The sequence below is a fragment of the Equus quagga genome, chromosome 6, assembly GCF_021613505.1.
Source record: "Equus quagga isolate Etosha38 chromosome 6, UCLA_HA_Equagga_1.0, whole genome shotgun sequence".
NCBI classification, from domain to species: domain Eukaryota; kingdom Metazoa; phylum Chordata; class Mammalia; order Perissodactyla; family Equidae; genus Equus; species Equus quagga.
The window spans coordinates 72796923-72814463 of NC_060272.1; the positions used below are offsets into that span (position 1 = coordinate 72796923).

General features: G+C 35.6%; 1 protein-coding gene across 1 annotated transcript in view; it reads left to right on the forward strand.

The window, feature by feature from the left end:
- The window catches only part of UBL3 (ubiquitin like 3), a 73928-nt gene extending 57383 nt beyond the window's left edge, over nucleotides 1–16545 (forward strand). The window contains exons 2-5 of the mRNA XM_046664664.1: nucleotides 4059–4167; nucleotides 8800–8886; nucleotides 13243–13320; nucleotides 13637–16545. Coding sequence (XP_046520620.1) covers nucleotides 4059–4167; nucleotides 8800–8886; nucleotides 13243–13320; nucleotides 13637–13689 — 327 coding nt within the window. The 3' untranslated portion in view covers nucleotides 13690–16545. The remainder of the gene's footprint in view (nucleotides 1–4058; nucleotides 4168–8799; nucleotides 8887–13242; nucleotides 13321–13636) is intronic.
- Nucleotides 16546–17541: the final 996 nt, after the last annotated feature.

Sequence of the window (17541 nt, forward strand, 5' to 3'; positions counted from 1 at the left end):
GTCTGTACGTGTACTATATCACATTTTAAGCTGTAAATAAGAGCCTTGTTTTTAACCCATTGTTGATGTGTCAGGAATCTCACTATCTCACAAGCAGAAGTTTTTTTTAAGATATTTTATAGATTGACTTACCTTGGCTTCAAAGAAGTAAAACGGTCTTTCACTAAGAAATATTTAAATAATTCGTACATAATCTTTTAAAGGAAACTAGCTCACATTTATAGGAATTGCCATACATTTACTTAGAGGAGCTATGATTAACATTATTTATCTGAATAAGCCTGAGAAGATTCTTACTGTAATATGGGAGCAATTAACTACTGACCAACCTGTGTATCCAGATGTTTATCTGGGTGATTGCTTTCAGGTTTTTTTCTAAAGGAAATTACGGGAATTTACTGTTTTCCTCCATTGTTGTTACAGTCCTAGGACACCCCTGACTGCATCCTAAGGCGGATTCATGCTTCTAGTCTAGGAGCAAGGTTGTCACATAGATAGAAGCATAGGAACGAGTCCATACTCATCTGTTAATCTTCCATATCAATAACCCAATCTTTATCTTCATTTGAAAACTGGGCACAAAGTACATGTTAATATGGTAGCTCAGAGTTAATTTTACTTTTCAAAATGCCTTACTAAATGATAGCATTTATATAAACTGTGGCATGTTGCTGACAGTAAAGACCTAGAGCCTGACAAATTAAACACTGAGGTGTTTACGCGTTGGAACTGTCCACATGTTCGTATCACTGCTGACAAATTGTTATTATCCATTCCCATTCTATAGACTACACTGGCCATTTCATAAAATGCCCAGAACACTGAAGCCTGGATTTGAATCTTAGTGCTGACCTCTTTCCAGTTTACATTTCTACTTGGATCTTGAAACTGAAGAAACTGAAATATTAGTCAGTCAACAATCATTGGTTGAACACCTATGTGCCAGGCACTGTTCCAGGCACTGGAAGTGTCTCAGGCAATGTGTTACTTTATTCAGCAACTTAATTTTGTGGATTTACTGCTGTTATTTTTTATTTTAGACATAAGCTTCTTTCCTGAAGAAGTCTTTCACTGTTACTGTCAGTTTTAGATAGTTTTAACTATAAGATTTGATAAATTCTTAGATTTCTGTATTTGTAGACTTACTCTTGCAGTTGTCATTGTCTCCCTCTTCCCCACTCAGAGGAGTGATTTTAAAATCTTGCCTGCCTTTTTGTCCTCATTTTGTAGCTCAAAGCGACTTTCAAACTCTACCCTGAATTACAAACTCAGACATTTTCTGGGCCAGGCAGGTATCAATAAGTGTGTGAAGCAGGCCAGGACAGGTCAGTAGGGATTGGCAGGGTCTGTGTCAAACTGAAAAGTTCATGCCCCCCTGTAAACATTTTGTGTGTGTGTGTGAGGAAGATGGGCCCTGAGCTAACATCTGTTGCCAATCTTCCTCTTTTTTTTCTCCCCAAAGCCTCAGTGCATAGCTGTGTATCCTAGTTGTAGGTCATTCTAGTTCTTCTATGTGGGACACCTCCACAGCATGGCTTGATGATCTGTGTGTCGGTCCACGCCTAGGAGCTTAACCACTCGACCACAGGGCTGGCCCCACCTGTAAACATTTTTTAAAATATTTTTTTAACCTGGGTCAGACACATCTAGAGGCCAAAAGTTTCCAACGTTTTGAACATCTACGTAAACGTGAATTCTTTAGACTGCTGATTTGGAAATATGAAAGTGAGTATCGGTTTATTGGTGACAGTGATGTGTATCCGTTTTAAAATAGGAAATGCTGAGGTCTTTTAGTGTTACGTATTTATGGGTTTGCGTGGGTGTATTGTTTTGTTTAATATGTTGTGGAAACTTTCCATGTCAAATCATATAGATCTATGTCTCATGTCATTTAACAACTGCGAATTTCCAGAGTAAGGATGTTCTGTCACTTATTTTTCCACTTCCACACTGATGGATATTAGGGAAAATCTAATGTATGCTTTGGTGTTGCCTTTATAGATTCTAAGGGTTAAGTCTTTCTTTCTTTTTTTCTTTATTATTTTTAAATATTATAATTTGAATAAAAATCTCATTAGAAATTAATTTTAAATTTAAAAGATGATTCCACGAAATAGTAGGTTCATATCATTTACATAACACTTAGGAAGCTTGAATTTAGTTGTTTTTCTTTCTGGTTAAACAAACACATGTGGCTGAGCCATTATAAGGGGCATAATTTCTTGGGTATTAATGACTTGAAGGATCCTCATCCAGTAGTTTGAAGCCATTAAAAGTTACCATATAAATTCAGAGCATAATATATATTTATCAGTATTCACACATAAAGAGACAGCCATAAATAGTGATGTACTATGAGAAGTGATATTCACATTGTATTATGTAGATGTTAGGTTTTGTTGTAAGAATCACTCATTACTTATTTGTCACAGGAAATAAATAAGGTGATGCTTTCTTACAGTTTAGTCATGCTTGCAAATTACTACTTGAATTTTGTTCAAATGGAACTTAGAAAGTTTTGGGATCCTATTACTTCTTTTACAGCAGTGTGATTTCATCAGATCTCTTCCTGTATTAAGCTCTTTGGTGTAATTTCATTCTAATTAGGAAAGGCAGGAAGAAATTCTTACTGGAAATTTTGAAAGGACTTTTCGCCTGGAATACAGATTTCTTTTTATTTATCTTTTAAAAAGCTTTTTATTGGGCTATAATGTATATACACTTAGAATACAGTTTCTAATGTGGAATCCAATTTTACTCCATCTAATATGGAATCCAGTCACATCCCATTGAATGCAGAAGTGATTGTGTATAGCAGTTTTCTAGAGAAGGTATTTTATAACTTTCAACACATTTTCAGAGTAGTGAGGCACTGGGAGTGGCATTGGCCATGGTGGTGGTAGATAGTAAATCAGTGGCCTGGTATCTTGATGGTGCTGCGGTAGGCACCTATTCATTGTAGGCTTTGCCATCTTAAAGATTTTCTGGTATTTTTTTATAAGAAAAAAACTGTTAGTAGCTGAAGAGGAGAGCTTGGGTAACCTGGGACCTGGCACAATTCAAAATGGTACAATGACATTCTCTGTTCTTTATATGTAAAGAAGCTAGGCTGGTCTCAGGGCTCAGCTCTGGACCAGACCCAACTTTTAGGAAGGTCTTATTTGCTCTCTTAACAGAGGTCCAGAAGTATAGAAACCGTGCTTGTATGTCTGTAACTGGTAGGGAAATGAATGGATATTGTGGTTTTAAAAAATAACATCAGGTTTATTATGGATAAAGATAAAAATTAAAAAGTGAACATTTGGAAAATGTGTTAACTATGGTATAAGCAAATATATGTTGACTTGGAGATGTAAATCCAGTGTCTCTTAAAAATTTTAATTCTGTTAGGTTTTTCACTGAAAAGTGAACCTGTGTCCTTTGTCACACATGGCTCCTCCTCCTCCTCCTCCCAAGAAAACAAATGATCATGCAGTTGGGATTAAAGTAACTGTTATTGATTCCTTCATTAACCATAGTAAAGTTTTTTAAAATTATAATTTCTGGTTAATTTGTTTAGGTTTGGATAATTTTTATATGATAAAAAGTTGTATGTAATTTATTGTTTTCTCTATTTTTTCTAAGAAGTAGATTACCAACTAAATTATATTTCCTGTTTAGTAATGTGATCTGCATGGTCACACTTTTATTAGTTTTTCAAGGTAAAATATGTCTTCTATAGTAATAGTGACAACCCGTAGAAGTCCAGTTGTGAGCATTGTTGGAGCAGTTCAATTTCAAAGCATAAAGAAGTTCGGTTTCCTTTATTCATTTATTATGGCAAATATTTATATGGGGCAAAATATATCTGTTCCCCCTACATATTTATTAAATAATGGAAATAAAATCTTTTACCAAAATCTCATTCTTCAAACAAATCTTTACAGAATTTAGGTAAATAAAAACCAGAAAATGGCATTAGTAATAATTTAGAATGTGATTGAAATAAAAAACTTATGTCATTTTTTTACTTTAAAAATTTCAAGGTTTATATTAAAAGAATCGTTGTCTTCTTTCAGATAAATTTGCGCCTCATCTTGGTAAGCGGGAAAACAAAAGAGTTCCTGTTTTCTCCTAATGATTCTGCTTCTGACATTGCAAAGCATGTGTATGACAACTGGCCAATGGGTGAGTGGTGTTTTTCTCTTGAGAATGAGTAATGTTAATTCTTTGCGCCCTACCTTGTTTGACAAACATTTTGAAAAAGTTATAAACATATAAAATATAGAAGAACAAACAAATAATTGAGGGTATAAGGCTTATACAGGGGCTGCCTAGATTTTGCCCTTCAGCCTCACTGTAAAATAGTAAAGAAGCCAGTATGAAAAGTCCCTGTCTTTGCCTTAGAACTGTTTTCATGTAAATGAAAATTATTTTTTAAAAGAAAAACAAAAGGTTACTAACTCATACACACACACACTCTCTCACACTTTCATACCAGTAAAGCTATTGATACCAAAACACAAATAAAAGAAAAACTATGTTTAACAAATTATAATGCATTCTCTTTGGTCTATTCTATACATAGCCTATTTAAAATTGAGTTTGACACAAAGTTAATTTCTAATTCAAGTGACTTCATGTGTTCTCTGAACCTACTACAAGGTCAAGAAGGTATAAAATCTGTTTATACTTTGCATTTTCAAGCCACTATCCCTGAGGAACAAAATGTTGGCGTGTGCGTGTGTATTCCTTCCTTTCTCTGCTTCTTTGCTGTGTAATAAGACTCTGTCTTGCCATGCTAAAGTGAGTCTTTTGCTTACGTTCTTTCTTTGAACTTTCCTCAAATCATCTTGACCCTTTTTATGGCATGTACCATAGTGATATGACTGTTTCAGCTGATTTCACTTAATTTCACTAGCCAAAGCAGTTTGGACTTTTAAAGGACTTGTTTCAACAAAGAACACAGTGTATACAAAATGAATCAATTAGATTAGTGTTTCTCAACCTTAAATAAGATATGGAACTCTTTAGAAGAAGAAATTTCTTGTAGATTGCCTGCTGCTGACTTAAATTATTTTTATTATAACATTATTTTTAAAGATAGAAACATAAAACCCAATTAAAACTATGTCCTTATTAACTTGTATACAACCATAAAACTAAAAAAGATCTACAAAGAATATGCAAATGTAACTCTAAAACCCATAAGGTTAAAATGAACAATGTTAATGTGCCAGATGATAGATTTTTGCTAAAACCAACTCAGTGCTTGCAGCATGAATATGGTAATGCTGATTTGGCGTGCCCGTGCTCCTGCTTGCTGTGTGAGGACCCAGTTATCTGCAGATTCACCATAAAACCTTCATTCACACAGCATACCAGATTGTTATTCAGCCTTCACTTAGCAAGAATGCGTTGTGTATGTAGTAAGTCAACCTCTGTTCTTTGCTCCTTAGCCTCTTGACAGTTAAAGAAGTGCTGCTTGGCACCATTACAGTCATACACTTAAAGGCATACATGGGCACTGAAATCCTGAGGCTGTACTTGGTTGTAAGGTGATTATTTGAATTATCTAGATAATCTTTTCCAGGTTATTAAATTGAAAACACAATTTAATAATTCTTGAAGAGGACCTTCAGACCCTAAGAACGTGTCTTTGTGGATTCATAGACCTGAGTTTAAGAAACAATGATTTAGACAAATACTTTCAAATGACTGGATTTTTCTTCCTATTGGTAACCAAAGGACAAGTCAATGCTAGGTCCTAAATCAGGGAGGGACTGAAGCTAGAAGTTATAGGTAAGAAGGAATTTCAGAAAAGCTGAAGTAGACTAAACTTGGGCTCCCTGCTTATTGGATTTTCTTCATAGCTAGACAGGATAGATAACTATCAGTATGAAAAGCATTCTCTTTTTTTTATGCTTTTTGGTGAGGAAGATTGGCCCTGAGCTAACATCTGTTGCCAATCTTCCTCTTTTTTTGTTTTTCTCCCCAAAGCCCCAGCACATAGTTGTATATGCTAGTTGTAGGTCACTCTAGTTCTTCTATGTGGGATGCCGTCTCAGCATGGCTTGGTGAGCGATGTGTAGATCTGCACCCAGGATCTGAACTAAGCAAACCCCAGGCCACCGAAGCGGAGTGTGTGAACTTAACCACTTGGCCACAGGGCCAGCCCCCTGAAAAGCATTTTTAAATACCTGTCTAGTAGTGATATACTAAGTGTGATATAAAAGGTTACTTTTGTGATTTTGACGGAGAGAGGAGTGTCCAGATAGCTTTGACAATCCAATATATTGTAGAAAAGATACACAAGACAAAAAGGGGTAATCCCTCTCAAAAATTTATTTTATTTGGACAGCATTATAATGTGATGAAAGAAATACTTTTACCTTCATAATTGTTTATCTTAAATATTAAAATTAGTTTTAATTCCTTAAAGTATCCTAATTAATGGTAAACAAAGGTAAGACTCAATTGCAGGTCTTTGCCATAAGTAGTTTCCTAACTGAGTGAACCACCTACCAATATTGGAAATGGATTGTATCAACAACCCTGTGTTTCTTATTTTCACAAAAAAGTTTTTGAACCCAGTCTTTCCTCAGGTTTCCAGTTCTACTCAGCAATTTTAGACAATGCAGGGAATAAAAATAAATAATGTAATTTTTATTTTATGAAAAATATTTAAATTAGAAATCTAGTTCTACATTGTATCGCATGATGCACTAAAGGTCAGCAAATGTAAATATTTGTTGGTGCTAATAAAAGTGTAGTAAATATTAAATCAGTAGAAAAGATACTTTGTGTAGTATATTTTTGGAAGGAATTACTTTTCCTTTTCTTGTACAGTTTAGTGGAATATTGTTAATAGGTGGAATAGTCAGACACATAGCTGTTACTGGGTCAGAGGTCCAAAAATAACCTGCTAAATATATGTGACTTGAAGGAGGAATAGCTAAAGTTCCTCCTTCAAGCATTGTTCCACGGGTCTCAATCTCAGCTCCTCTGAGAGGGCAAGGGAGATGGCGTATTAACCAATGAAATGCGTGGAAATCATGGCACTTGGTATAAGATAAAGAAATACGTGGCGTCAAGCTTCTACATCTCAAAAAAACAAATATTTCTAGAATTTTTTTTCCTGTGAATGAGATAATTACTGTCATTTGTCTTTGTATCTCTGCAACATCTTACATCTTGACCAGAAATATTCTAGTAAACAATAATTTTGTGTGCGATGAATTCAAAGTATAACCCATACTAAAGCGTTGGAGGCTTGTTTGATCTTTCTTCTAGACGAGGGACCTGAGAGCGCTAGAGTCAAGAAGGCAGCAAAGGCAGGCCAGGAGGAGCAAAGAGGGACAGGAGAAAAGGCACAAAGGGGCTGGCGGAGAGGGCAGTGGGAGCGGGAGAAATGACTGAGGTTCCTTTCTTCTATACCGATTTCCATTGTGCTGAGTCACTCAGAAGCACTGGTTTTCTCAAATTCGTATTCATCATTTGGAACACTCAAAGAAATGGCAAAGGGAAAAGTTCTCTACTTACCTCCTTTCTCTTCTATCACTTACTCTTTAGGCTATTTTAAACTAGTTTTTGTGTTGACAGTTATCATCTCCTGATTATAGGAGCTTCCATAGGAAATAAACACATCATACTGAAATTCTTGAGAAAGATGATGGTGGAATTCTCAAATCTTGATCAAAATCAGAGCTTAACTTGTGATGTTTACAAGCTAGTGAAAATCATCCCATACCCTACCAGTGTCCTTAAACCATTATTTAAGAGTGGTGTCTATGTTTTACTATAACGTAAGTGGTACGCTGAAGTGAAATATTCTGTTACCCATCCTATCCACCAGTTTGTCGTTTGATTTTCTTTGTGCACTTTCCTAGCTTTCATATTTGTATAATACCTTCTAATATAAGTTATTTTTCGAGTTTCTTCTGGTATTTTGGGTAAAGCAAACTAAAGTTTTGCCTTCTATAATGTTTACCAATTGGCTTCAAAAAGACAATAAAGTAATAAATCAACATCCAAATTAAGCACTGTTAATTTTTTTTGTTCTCTTTTTTAAATTTTTGTTCTCCAATTTTACTGAGGTAGAGTTCTTTTGTTATTCTCTATATCAATATATTAATTCTTCCAAAAATCTTTGTTAAACCTGTTGTTTCTAGCCTCAAATATATATTTTAACAGGTACAGATATTAGGAACATTATAGTATTCTCTATTAATTACTGGTAATTGAAATTAATTTTTAAATGACATTTCTCTTTACCTAGGATTAGATTTTTCCTACTCATTTGTTTTAATTTTAAACTTTAGGACTCTATTTTGGCACGTTTTAGTGTTCTTTAAGTAGGAAGAACGTGCCTTTCTGCAGTTGTTCTATTTAATGAGAAGAACTAGCAAGACCCAAGGCTGCCGCAATCGCGTGAGTAGTGACTGTTTCAAGTATTAGGAAGCTCCAAGTGTCCTCTTTGATGAGTTCTATCTGATTTGGATCTGAATTTTTTTTTTTTAAGATTTTATTTTTTCCTTTTTCTCCCCAAACCCCCTGGTACATAGTTATGTGTTTTTGTTTTTTAAGTTGTAGGTCCTTCTAGTTGTGGTATGTGGGACGCCACCTCAGCATGGCTTGATGAGCGGTGCCACGTCCACGCCCAGGATTCAAACTGGTGAAACCCTGGGCCACCGAAGCAGAGCGTGCGAACTTAACCACTCAGCCATGGGGCTGGCCCCTGCATCTGAATTTTTAGAACAATGCAGTAATATCTTAATTTTGTGTTGAAATATACCTAACAAGTTCACTGGTTCTTTTCAGACTGGGAAGAAGAGCAGGTCAGCAGTCCAAATATTCTACGACTTATTTATCAAGGAAGATTTCTGCATGGAAATGTCACATTAGGAGGTAATAGTCACCTTGATAATGGGATTTAATGTCTCTATGGCAGCATTATTCATTTGTTGGTTTAAATGCTAATATCTGATTTTACTAAAAAATTAAAATTTCAAACTCAACATGAATTCTTCCTATTTTTTGATACATCTACTTCTTTACGTTTTACTTTCTGTTAAATTTAATTTTAGCACTATGATAAGTGTTTACTGCCTTGTGAAATAAATTTTATCCCATGAGAGGTAGGAATCCATACCTTTTATTTTATAAATGTAATTTTATTGTACTTCTGGATAATACCATTTAGATATTTTTAAGTTAAACCCAGACCCACAAACTAGAGAAAGGTTATGGTAATTGGTTTTCAAGTATAATAATGAAAGAATGTTTTCAGTTTGACTCTAACTGATATAATTGCTAGTCATGCAAGAATGAAGATAAATGAGTGACGCTAGAGAGACAGTAACGTTAGTGATCAAAAGAGTAGAGTTTAGAACCAGAATGTCCAAGTTGCATCCTAGCTCCACTACTCACTGCTGTGTAACCTTGGGCAAGTCACTTACGTGCTTTGTGTCCCGGGTTCCTCATCAGTAAAATGGGCTAACAGTAGTGCCTGCCTCCTAGGTTGGGAGGGTCAAATCAGTTTATATGTTCAAAGCAGTGCCTGGCACATAGTAAACCCCTTGTTAGCCACCACTGCTCTTTACGTATGATTGGAGAAATGAAGCTCGGTAGTGCCCCCTGTGGGGCATGTTTCCTACCATCTGCAGGGCTGGTTTTGTTTTTAGTACATGTATTTCAAATATATCCTAATAATTAGAAATTTGTGGGCAAATGAAGTGATGCACTTTAATATATCTTTGTTTAAATATAGTCAGACTTTTTTTCTCAAAACCTAACAATGAAATATTTAATCTGTTTCTCCTTAAACGTGGAATATTTTCATTCATTCATTCAGTGTATATTTAGTTATATGCCAACACTGTGCTAAACAACTGGAGAAAGAAGTTTGAACAAGACAGAATCTCTTCCATCCAGGTGCTCAAGTATTACATAGTAGAAACAGATAAAGTCCACTATTCGAATACTGTGTGATGCGGACTGGAGTGGAGGATTACTCTGACAATGTCAAGTAGGTGGGGCATTTCAGGATACAATTTCACACATAACCAATGAGGCAGTGTTATAACTGGTCCAGAAAGTACTGCTATCTACTAAGAGATTATCTGCCATTTAAAATACAGCTTTTTTGTCTTTTGTAGGTTTTTAAATAGCTAAAAAAGCTTTTTAATTTTTTAACTAAAGTGGACCCACTCTTGACATAAGAATTGACTGTTAGCTCCCTGGCTCTATTGTACATTCATTAAGATGGGGCCATGTTTCAGTCTCTTTTTGATTGTCTGTGACTCTCAAAAGCTGTTGTAATGTTGATCAGTAAGTGTTCACTGAATTTAATCTGTTGACTGCATGAATGAATTTTGAGACTCCATTTCCCTTTGAGTATTGATCTGTGGGAGCCCTTTCCCTCCAGCTTAATCTAATTATCTTTCTGTTGTGGCCCCAAAGTTCCAACTTCATATTAAATATCATGAAATTTGTGTTAAAATCAAACCTATTGATTCATTCCCATTAAAGTATAAATTTTTACCAGTATTTTTTTTTGGAATGTGTTTTTGATTAAGTAACAGATTGACTTGTTGTTATTGTCATTCAGTGTTGCTGTCAGTCTTTTCAAAAACAAAATGAACCATCTCTGGCCTTAGTGATTTAGACGATAGCATAGGAGTTTAACTTAGGCCTTTCAAGTTGATCAGTATATCTGGGTGTTTGATAAAGGTTGAATAACATTCAGCTATTTATTTTTTTGGTCACAGTTTTTCTTTTTCATCTTCCTGTGTCCTTGCATGTGGACCATAGAGGAGACAGCACACAGGGTCATAGCTCTCTCCTCACATTTGAACGGCTGGCGTGGAAGGCTTAGGCTTGCTTTGTGTGGCTTGAGGCTTGCTCTGTATAACCCTGCGAATTAGAGTTGGGACCCACAGCTGGAAATCAAAGGCAGACAGATTTCTGTTCAGTACAAGAAAGGATATTTGAACATGCCAGGCTGCCTAAAGAAAGAATGGACCACCATGGGAAGAGAGTAAGATCCTTGTTATTGGTCACGTTCAAGCTGTGGGTGAATACGAAGTGGGGATACAGCCATGAGTGGGGTTCAGTCATTATGTGGATGGTTAAACCAGGAGACCTGGGCATTCTCTGCCACTCTTGAGATTTTGTGGTTCAAAAAGTTTCAGGTTTAAATTTTTTGTTATCTGTTTTCTTAAAACATAGTCCTGAATCCCCTTTTTTGATATATAACCTTTAGTTACATAGATTGCAATCTACTATAAGAAAAGTTGTGATAACAGCCTTACTAATTGGAGAATAAAGATCAGCTACAAGTTTGATCTTCAGTACATTCCATAACAGTGTTTCCAAAAATATGGTTCGGGGGAGGCATGAGAATCACCTAGGATACTTATTTAAAAATGCAGATTTCTGCATGCCCTTTCTCCCCATCCGCCATCTCCCAATCTACTACTGAATTGAAATCTGGGTGATTTCTATGTGGAGGCTGAACCTGTTCTGGATATTGTACAGTGTCATAGTAGACAGCAGAAGCATCCACAGTGATGGAAAGAGAAAGCATTTTAGGTTCTTGTATCCCTCTTCCTTCACCTTCTTTGATGCTGTTAGTAACAATATCTACCGTTGCTAGTTAAAATTCAAATAGAAAAGAAAAATAATAGTCCGCATCAATCAAATTTGTCGCTTCAAACAGTAAGCCACTCAGTGGCTTTCCAAGCCTGCCCAACATTTCTCTAAACTGACGTCTCAGTTCACTTACCTGTTTTCTGAGACCTGTTTTCCTTGCTGTCTCAAAGTGAGGATGGGTAACGATGATCACAGTGATAGTATATTCTCTGAGTGCTCTCTTTGTTCCAAGCCCTGCACGAAGCACTGTCCTTGGCTTATCTCATTTAATCAGTGCAGCTTAAGGGGCAGGGGATAGAACCAGTCTTAGGTGGAGGACACGGAGGCTCAGGGAGGGAGAGATAACACGCTCACAACCCATGTCACAGTTGGTAAGTAGCAGAGAGGCAATTTTTAACCCAGATCTGGCTTACTAGAGTCAAGAAGCTAGTATGAGAGTGATACACAGCTTGGTATGTGTACATTTTAAATTCAGTACAGCTTTCCCAAAACATTTAGTGAAGGGTTTGATAATACAAACTCTTGTTTGCATTTTAACGTTAAATCAGGCAGGGGAGACTATCCAAAACAGGCCGTCCTCTTTTTTCATTCTAGTTGTGTATTTATGGGCCATCTTGTTTCATTTGAACTTCAGACGATAAGAGAATAGACCAAATAATGGCCGGCCACCTTTAAATAAGATGGAGACTAACCTTGATTACATGAAATATTATTAATATTAAAGATATCTTTTTTAATCTACGTGTTAAGCATCATCCTGTAGAGCAAGATTTAAAAGCAGGTAGCAGGAGGGTCAGACTTGCAGAGTAGTGGTCTCAAGCCTTAAGTTTGTCATTAGAGAAGGAACTAAAACCACAACTATGGAGATAACTCCGGAAGTTCGATATACCGGCTGCTTCTGATTTTATGCAGAGTAGCAAAGCGATTCACTGTGATTCTTGATGTCTGTGTTTGCTTAAGTGGTTCATGAATACATGGTGTGTGTTATATTCTATATCTGAAATATTTCATAGTAAAATTTGTATTATTTACGAATGAGAAAAACTTGATTAGAAAACAGTGATTATTAATAATGCCAAGATAGTGATTCTTTTAAAGTAAGCTTTTAAAGAAATTATTTCCTAATGGAAGTATACAAGGTTGAGAATAAATATTTAAAATTGTTTGTCCTTCTTCTACATTATAGTAGCCTGTTTGGTGCAGTAAAGTTATTAGGTGACATATTAGAAACAAATGTCTCTTAATCTAAACTTTTCCCTAATCCAGCAAAAGTGTTCTTTTAAAAAATTTTTTTTGCTTCCTTTTCTTTTCTTATCTAAAGATGATCTCCAATATTAACCAATTATGTATTTTCTCTTGTTGCCTTCCTTAAAAAAAAAATATGTCAAGCTAGTGGCCATAACTGGGAAGAATGATTTCTGAATTGTAAAAATTGTTTCTGATAATATTAACCTAATTTCATTTTGTAAGAGATGCTCCATCTGGTAAGAAGTTTGCTCTCTTGAGGAAGTCAGACAAAAAGCAATCAATTTCTTAAATGCTTTCAATTCTGGTTAGTGATTTCAATAGGTTAACGTGTACGTAACGAATTGTCTTCTACTTTTCACGTAGCGTTAAAACTTCCTTTTGGCAAGACAACAGTGATGCATTTGGTGGCCAGAGAAACGTTGCCAGAGCCAAACTCTCAAGGTAAGCCCTGCGCTGGGAAAGCGCTCACTTGAGCCACAGAGACAGGCGTTCAAGAACGGCTCCGTTTTTCTTGGACCTTCTGAGGGAAAGGAAGTTTTCATAATTTATGAATAGAGCTTGTTAAGTAAATAACGAGACATTTTGGAAACAGTCTAAAATTAAAAGAGCATTTATTATTGCTTTTTAATTTAAAAAATGCAAACATTAAAAAAAAACATTTCTTATTATGCTTGGGTTCCTCTTTTAGGCCCCCCCTCCCCCCCACACCTCCAATTTGGGCATTTTTGTAAACGAGACTTCTCTTCATTTTCCCTAGGTCAGAGGAACCGGGAAAAGACTGGAGAGAGTAACTGTTGCGTCATCCTGTAAATGCGGTTTGTGAGTGTGCTGTGATGTCTTTGTCTGTCATGCTGCGGGGACAGAAGAGACCCTGCATTGCTTCAGAAACCTTTAGGAAGAGTCTGCGTGTAGACCATAGGACGGAATTACCACTTGAACACTGTCATCTTTGCTCATAAAAGGAAAAAGAACCAAGAACATTTTTCACTATGATTTTTATTTCTAGTATTTTTGGTTATGTTGAGCAGTTTTAAAATATATTGGTTTTTGAATGCAGTCAATCTCCAGGGGAAGAATTAACAAGTTATCTTTCATAGCAGAAACCATTTTGCTGCCACAAAAATTTTCATCACCAGAACTAACAGATAAAGTGTTCCAAATACAGTTTGCACTAAAAAAGATTGACATTATTTTTTCATCGGCAGAATTTATAACATGATTTATGGTACCTAGAAATAATGATATATACAATTCCACACTGGAAAACACTCAGCAATTAATGAAGTTAATTACTGGGCCAACTGGAGAGGAAAAAATGGAAAAGAATCTAAAATGTTGGGTGAATTCTACCAAAGTCAGCCATGGTGGCTGCACTGGCACAGAATACTAACCTGAGTGTGACCATTTTCACTGCAACAAATGAGAAAACAAAATGTGCCTGTTGTTGAAACACTCAGCAGAGGGCTGATGACACGAGTTGTTTTTCCTTTAACACACGCACTCTTCCGTCTGCAGTACCTGAGTGCTTGTCACACAGCACAACGAGCGAGGAGGGTGCGTTCCGAGCCTTAATGTGGGAGGGGTCAATTCCAGTCACTCATAGACTTCATTGTTGTGCAGAAATGTTAGAAAACCTCATTTACTGATCAAGTGTGTATGTTTGAATATCAGCAAGTTGAATTTTTCCATGATTACCGCTCATCAGTAACTGTGTCCAGTGTCACATTTACTCATTAGAGGGTTCAGATGAATTCTTAAAATTAAAAAATTCTCCATAGTAACTGATTTTGTTTCTTTATGTAGTTTGCATTTGGTATTAGTGCTTGCAATTGTATTAAAATCGAAAGCTGATTTTTGAAGGCATACATGATTAAAGATGCCATTCTTTTGTTTTGTACCAATAATTTAAAAATCGATATGCTAAAAACAATTTGCACAGCACTAAAGCATGAGCTAGTTTCATCTAAACCTGTAAAAATATAAAAGATTTATATTTTTTCACTAGGAAGAAATTCTTCCTGGATGAAATTACAAATATGTGTAGAATATATTTAATAAAAAAACTTATGAAATACCTAACTATAGAACTTAAATATAGATTGGCAAGTAGTATAGAGAATAATATTCCATATAAATAACTTTAGCCTTTATAAAAATGAAGTTGCAGGCTGACATTATGTTCTGTACTTAAATAAGCGTCCATGACCCTTACAAACATTACATGTAAATTCTTTCAAGGTAATCAGGTTGTTTTATTCATTGTTCATGCTCTGATGAAAAGGCTTTATATGCAGTAGATCTACGAAAATATTGTTCATACTGATCAGAATTAAATTTGTATAGACCAGAGTTTTAAAATGAATGTAAATAGCACTAAACATTTTCTTTCTGCAACTTGTACTTATAGATTCTTTCTGTAAACAAAATTAAAGAAAACATTGTAGTGCATTTCGGCAGTAATTTTAAAGGTCTTGATTAGGTCGATAATTGTTTAAGCACTGTCTCATCCGTGTTAAAATTGTTTTTTACTTTTATTTCTGAATCTTTTAAAAATTTGTTTAATTCATATTCTATTGTTAGTTTCGGGAGTATTCACAATGTATCTTTGATATTTAACCTGGTTAATTTGTGCACAGTGACAACAATGGATAGAATTAGTAGTCTCTGTTATCACTAAAATGTTATATTCAAGAGATGTTAAATATTTATATGCTTTGTTGACTAGCTCAAATGTGAATTCTGTTAGTGTTGACTAAAAAAGATTCTGGTAGTTACTTAATTGGGCAATTAAGCCATTTATGGCTCTATTCTTCTTTTGTAAAGCAAACTACTGGTAATTATTTTTAATACCTATTTTAATTCTAATTACTCTTCTGTCTTTCCAAAGTTAAAGACTATCAGTTAATTATGATTGAATTTTTATGATAGTTAAAGATATTTTCTATTGGTTTTCAGTCTATTTTTCTGTGTGTTCCCACATTATAAATTTCCCTTTCACAAGACCTCAATTTAGAGTTTGCAAAATGGAGAAACTGGTTCATTAGTAGAGAAAGAATTGTCATTTAATACCTAATATCATTGTTATGCAAAATGAAAAAAAGAATAAAAAGCAGTAAAATTATATACTGAAAACACCAAAAATTTAGATGCCTTAATATGTATACGTGAAAATAGTCAGCTCTCCCTTCACAGCAGCTCCGTGGACTGCCTGGTGGTTACAGTCTGACACCGCATCCACGGCTCCTGTTGGAGGCCCCTCTGCCAGAAGTCGCAGCTCCTTCCCCAGGCGGCGCTGCGAGCCCCAGCCCTGTAAATAGTGCGTCCCAGCTGTGACCCTGCCCGGGGCGGGCTGTCTCGCTCACCTCTTTCACCTAAATTACCCTAGACTTGGTTAAGTGTTCTGGACAAGGCAAAGCTTTTCTTCTTTATTGAAACCTCGGCATGTCTCCTTGATCTGAATTATTTGCTTTCTCTTCAAGATAAGTTGTATCTTATCCTCTCATGAAAAATAATATCTAACATCGTCATTCACATTAAATGAGGTTTTCTCATAACAAACATTTATCCTTAGTTTTATGTCATCTTGACCAATGTTATAGTAATTTCTGTTAGCTGATTGTGGTAAACAATGTTTAATGTGAAAAGAAATTAAAACTTTCTTCATCAGTTGTAGAATATTTTCCTTTTTTTAAATGACTTCTATTCATAATTTTCGTGTATTTTCCTATTCTTTATCTCTCTACTACTTTTTTCTTTTTTCCTTCAATTTATTTTATTACATTCTTCAGTCAAATCAGCACTGTGCCAGCCTTTATTCTTCTATATTTTACCAAAATCAAAGAGAAGTGATACAACCAAAATTTAGTGTGCCTTCATACCATCCTTTTTGGTAACTGTCGCAGGCGTGTCTTCATTTTTTTTCCATTACCAGTTTGTGATATAGTCACTTGTCAGCCAGAGTGACTAGGTGTGGGAGGAAGGCTTGGGAGAAGAGTATATAACCTGTAATTACAGTCAAAACAAAACGGCCGTTCTCCAGGCGGTTCCCCTGGCCTCGTGGGGTGGACTTCTTAGATGTGGGCAGTGGGTGGTTGCCTGTGGCTCCCCTTGGCTTATCCCTGCTGTCCCGTCCGCTTGCTGTGCCTTCTTCAGAAGACCGTGCCATATATGAAGCTCTTTCACAGACGGGGGGGGCAGGAGGAGGATGTCTTCTAAAAGAGTGCAGGAACGAAATTAAGTGAGAAACATCTAGTTCTTAGATAGTAACGTTTAAACCAGTACTAGAATATGAAAACAGATTTCAATTACTATTTTATGGTCTTTGACAATGCTGTCAAATGTTTGTCCTTTAATATTATTCTTTATGTTCTGCCTCTTTTTCAAAATAACAACTTTCAAGAAATTTAATGTAGTTGTGGTTAATGAACACTTGGGAAAAGGAAATGTCAATCTCTCCAGTGATGCAAGCAATAAAAAAGGAGTAAGGTAAACACACACACACACACTTCTTACAATGGCTCTGGAAGTGATTTGTTTTTGAGTCTTTTTGGGCAGAGAATCTAACTGGTTTTAAGGTATAGTTATCACACATTCAGTCTGATTTTTATTGTCTACAAACATTTCTTGAGCCTCATTTTGGTGTAGAGAAGTCTGCAGTGTCGT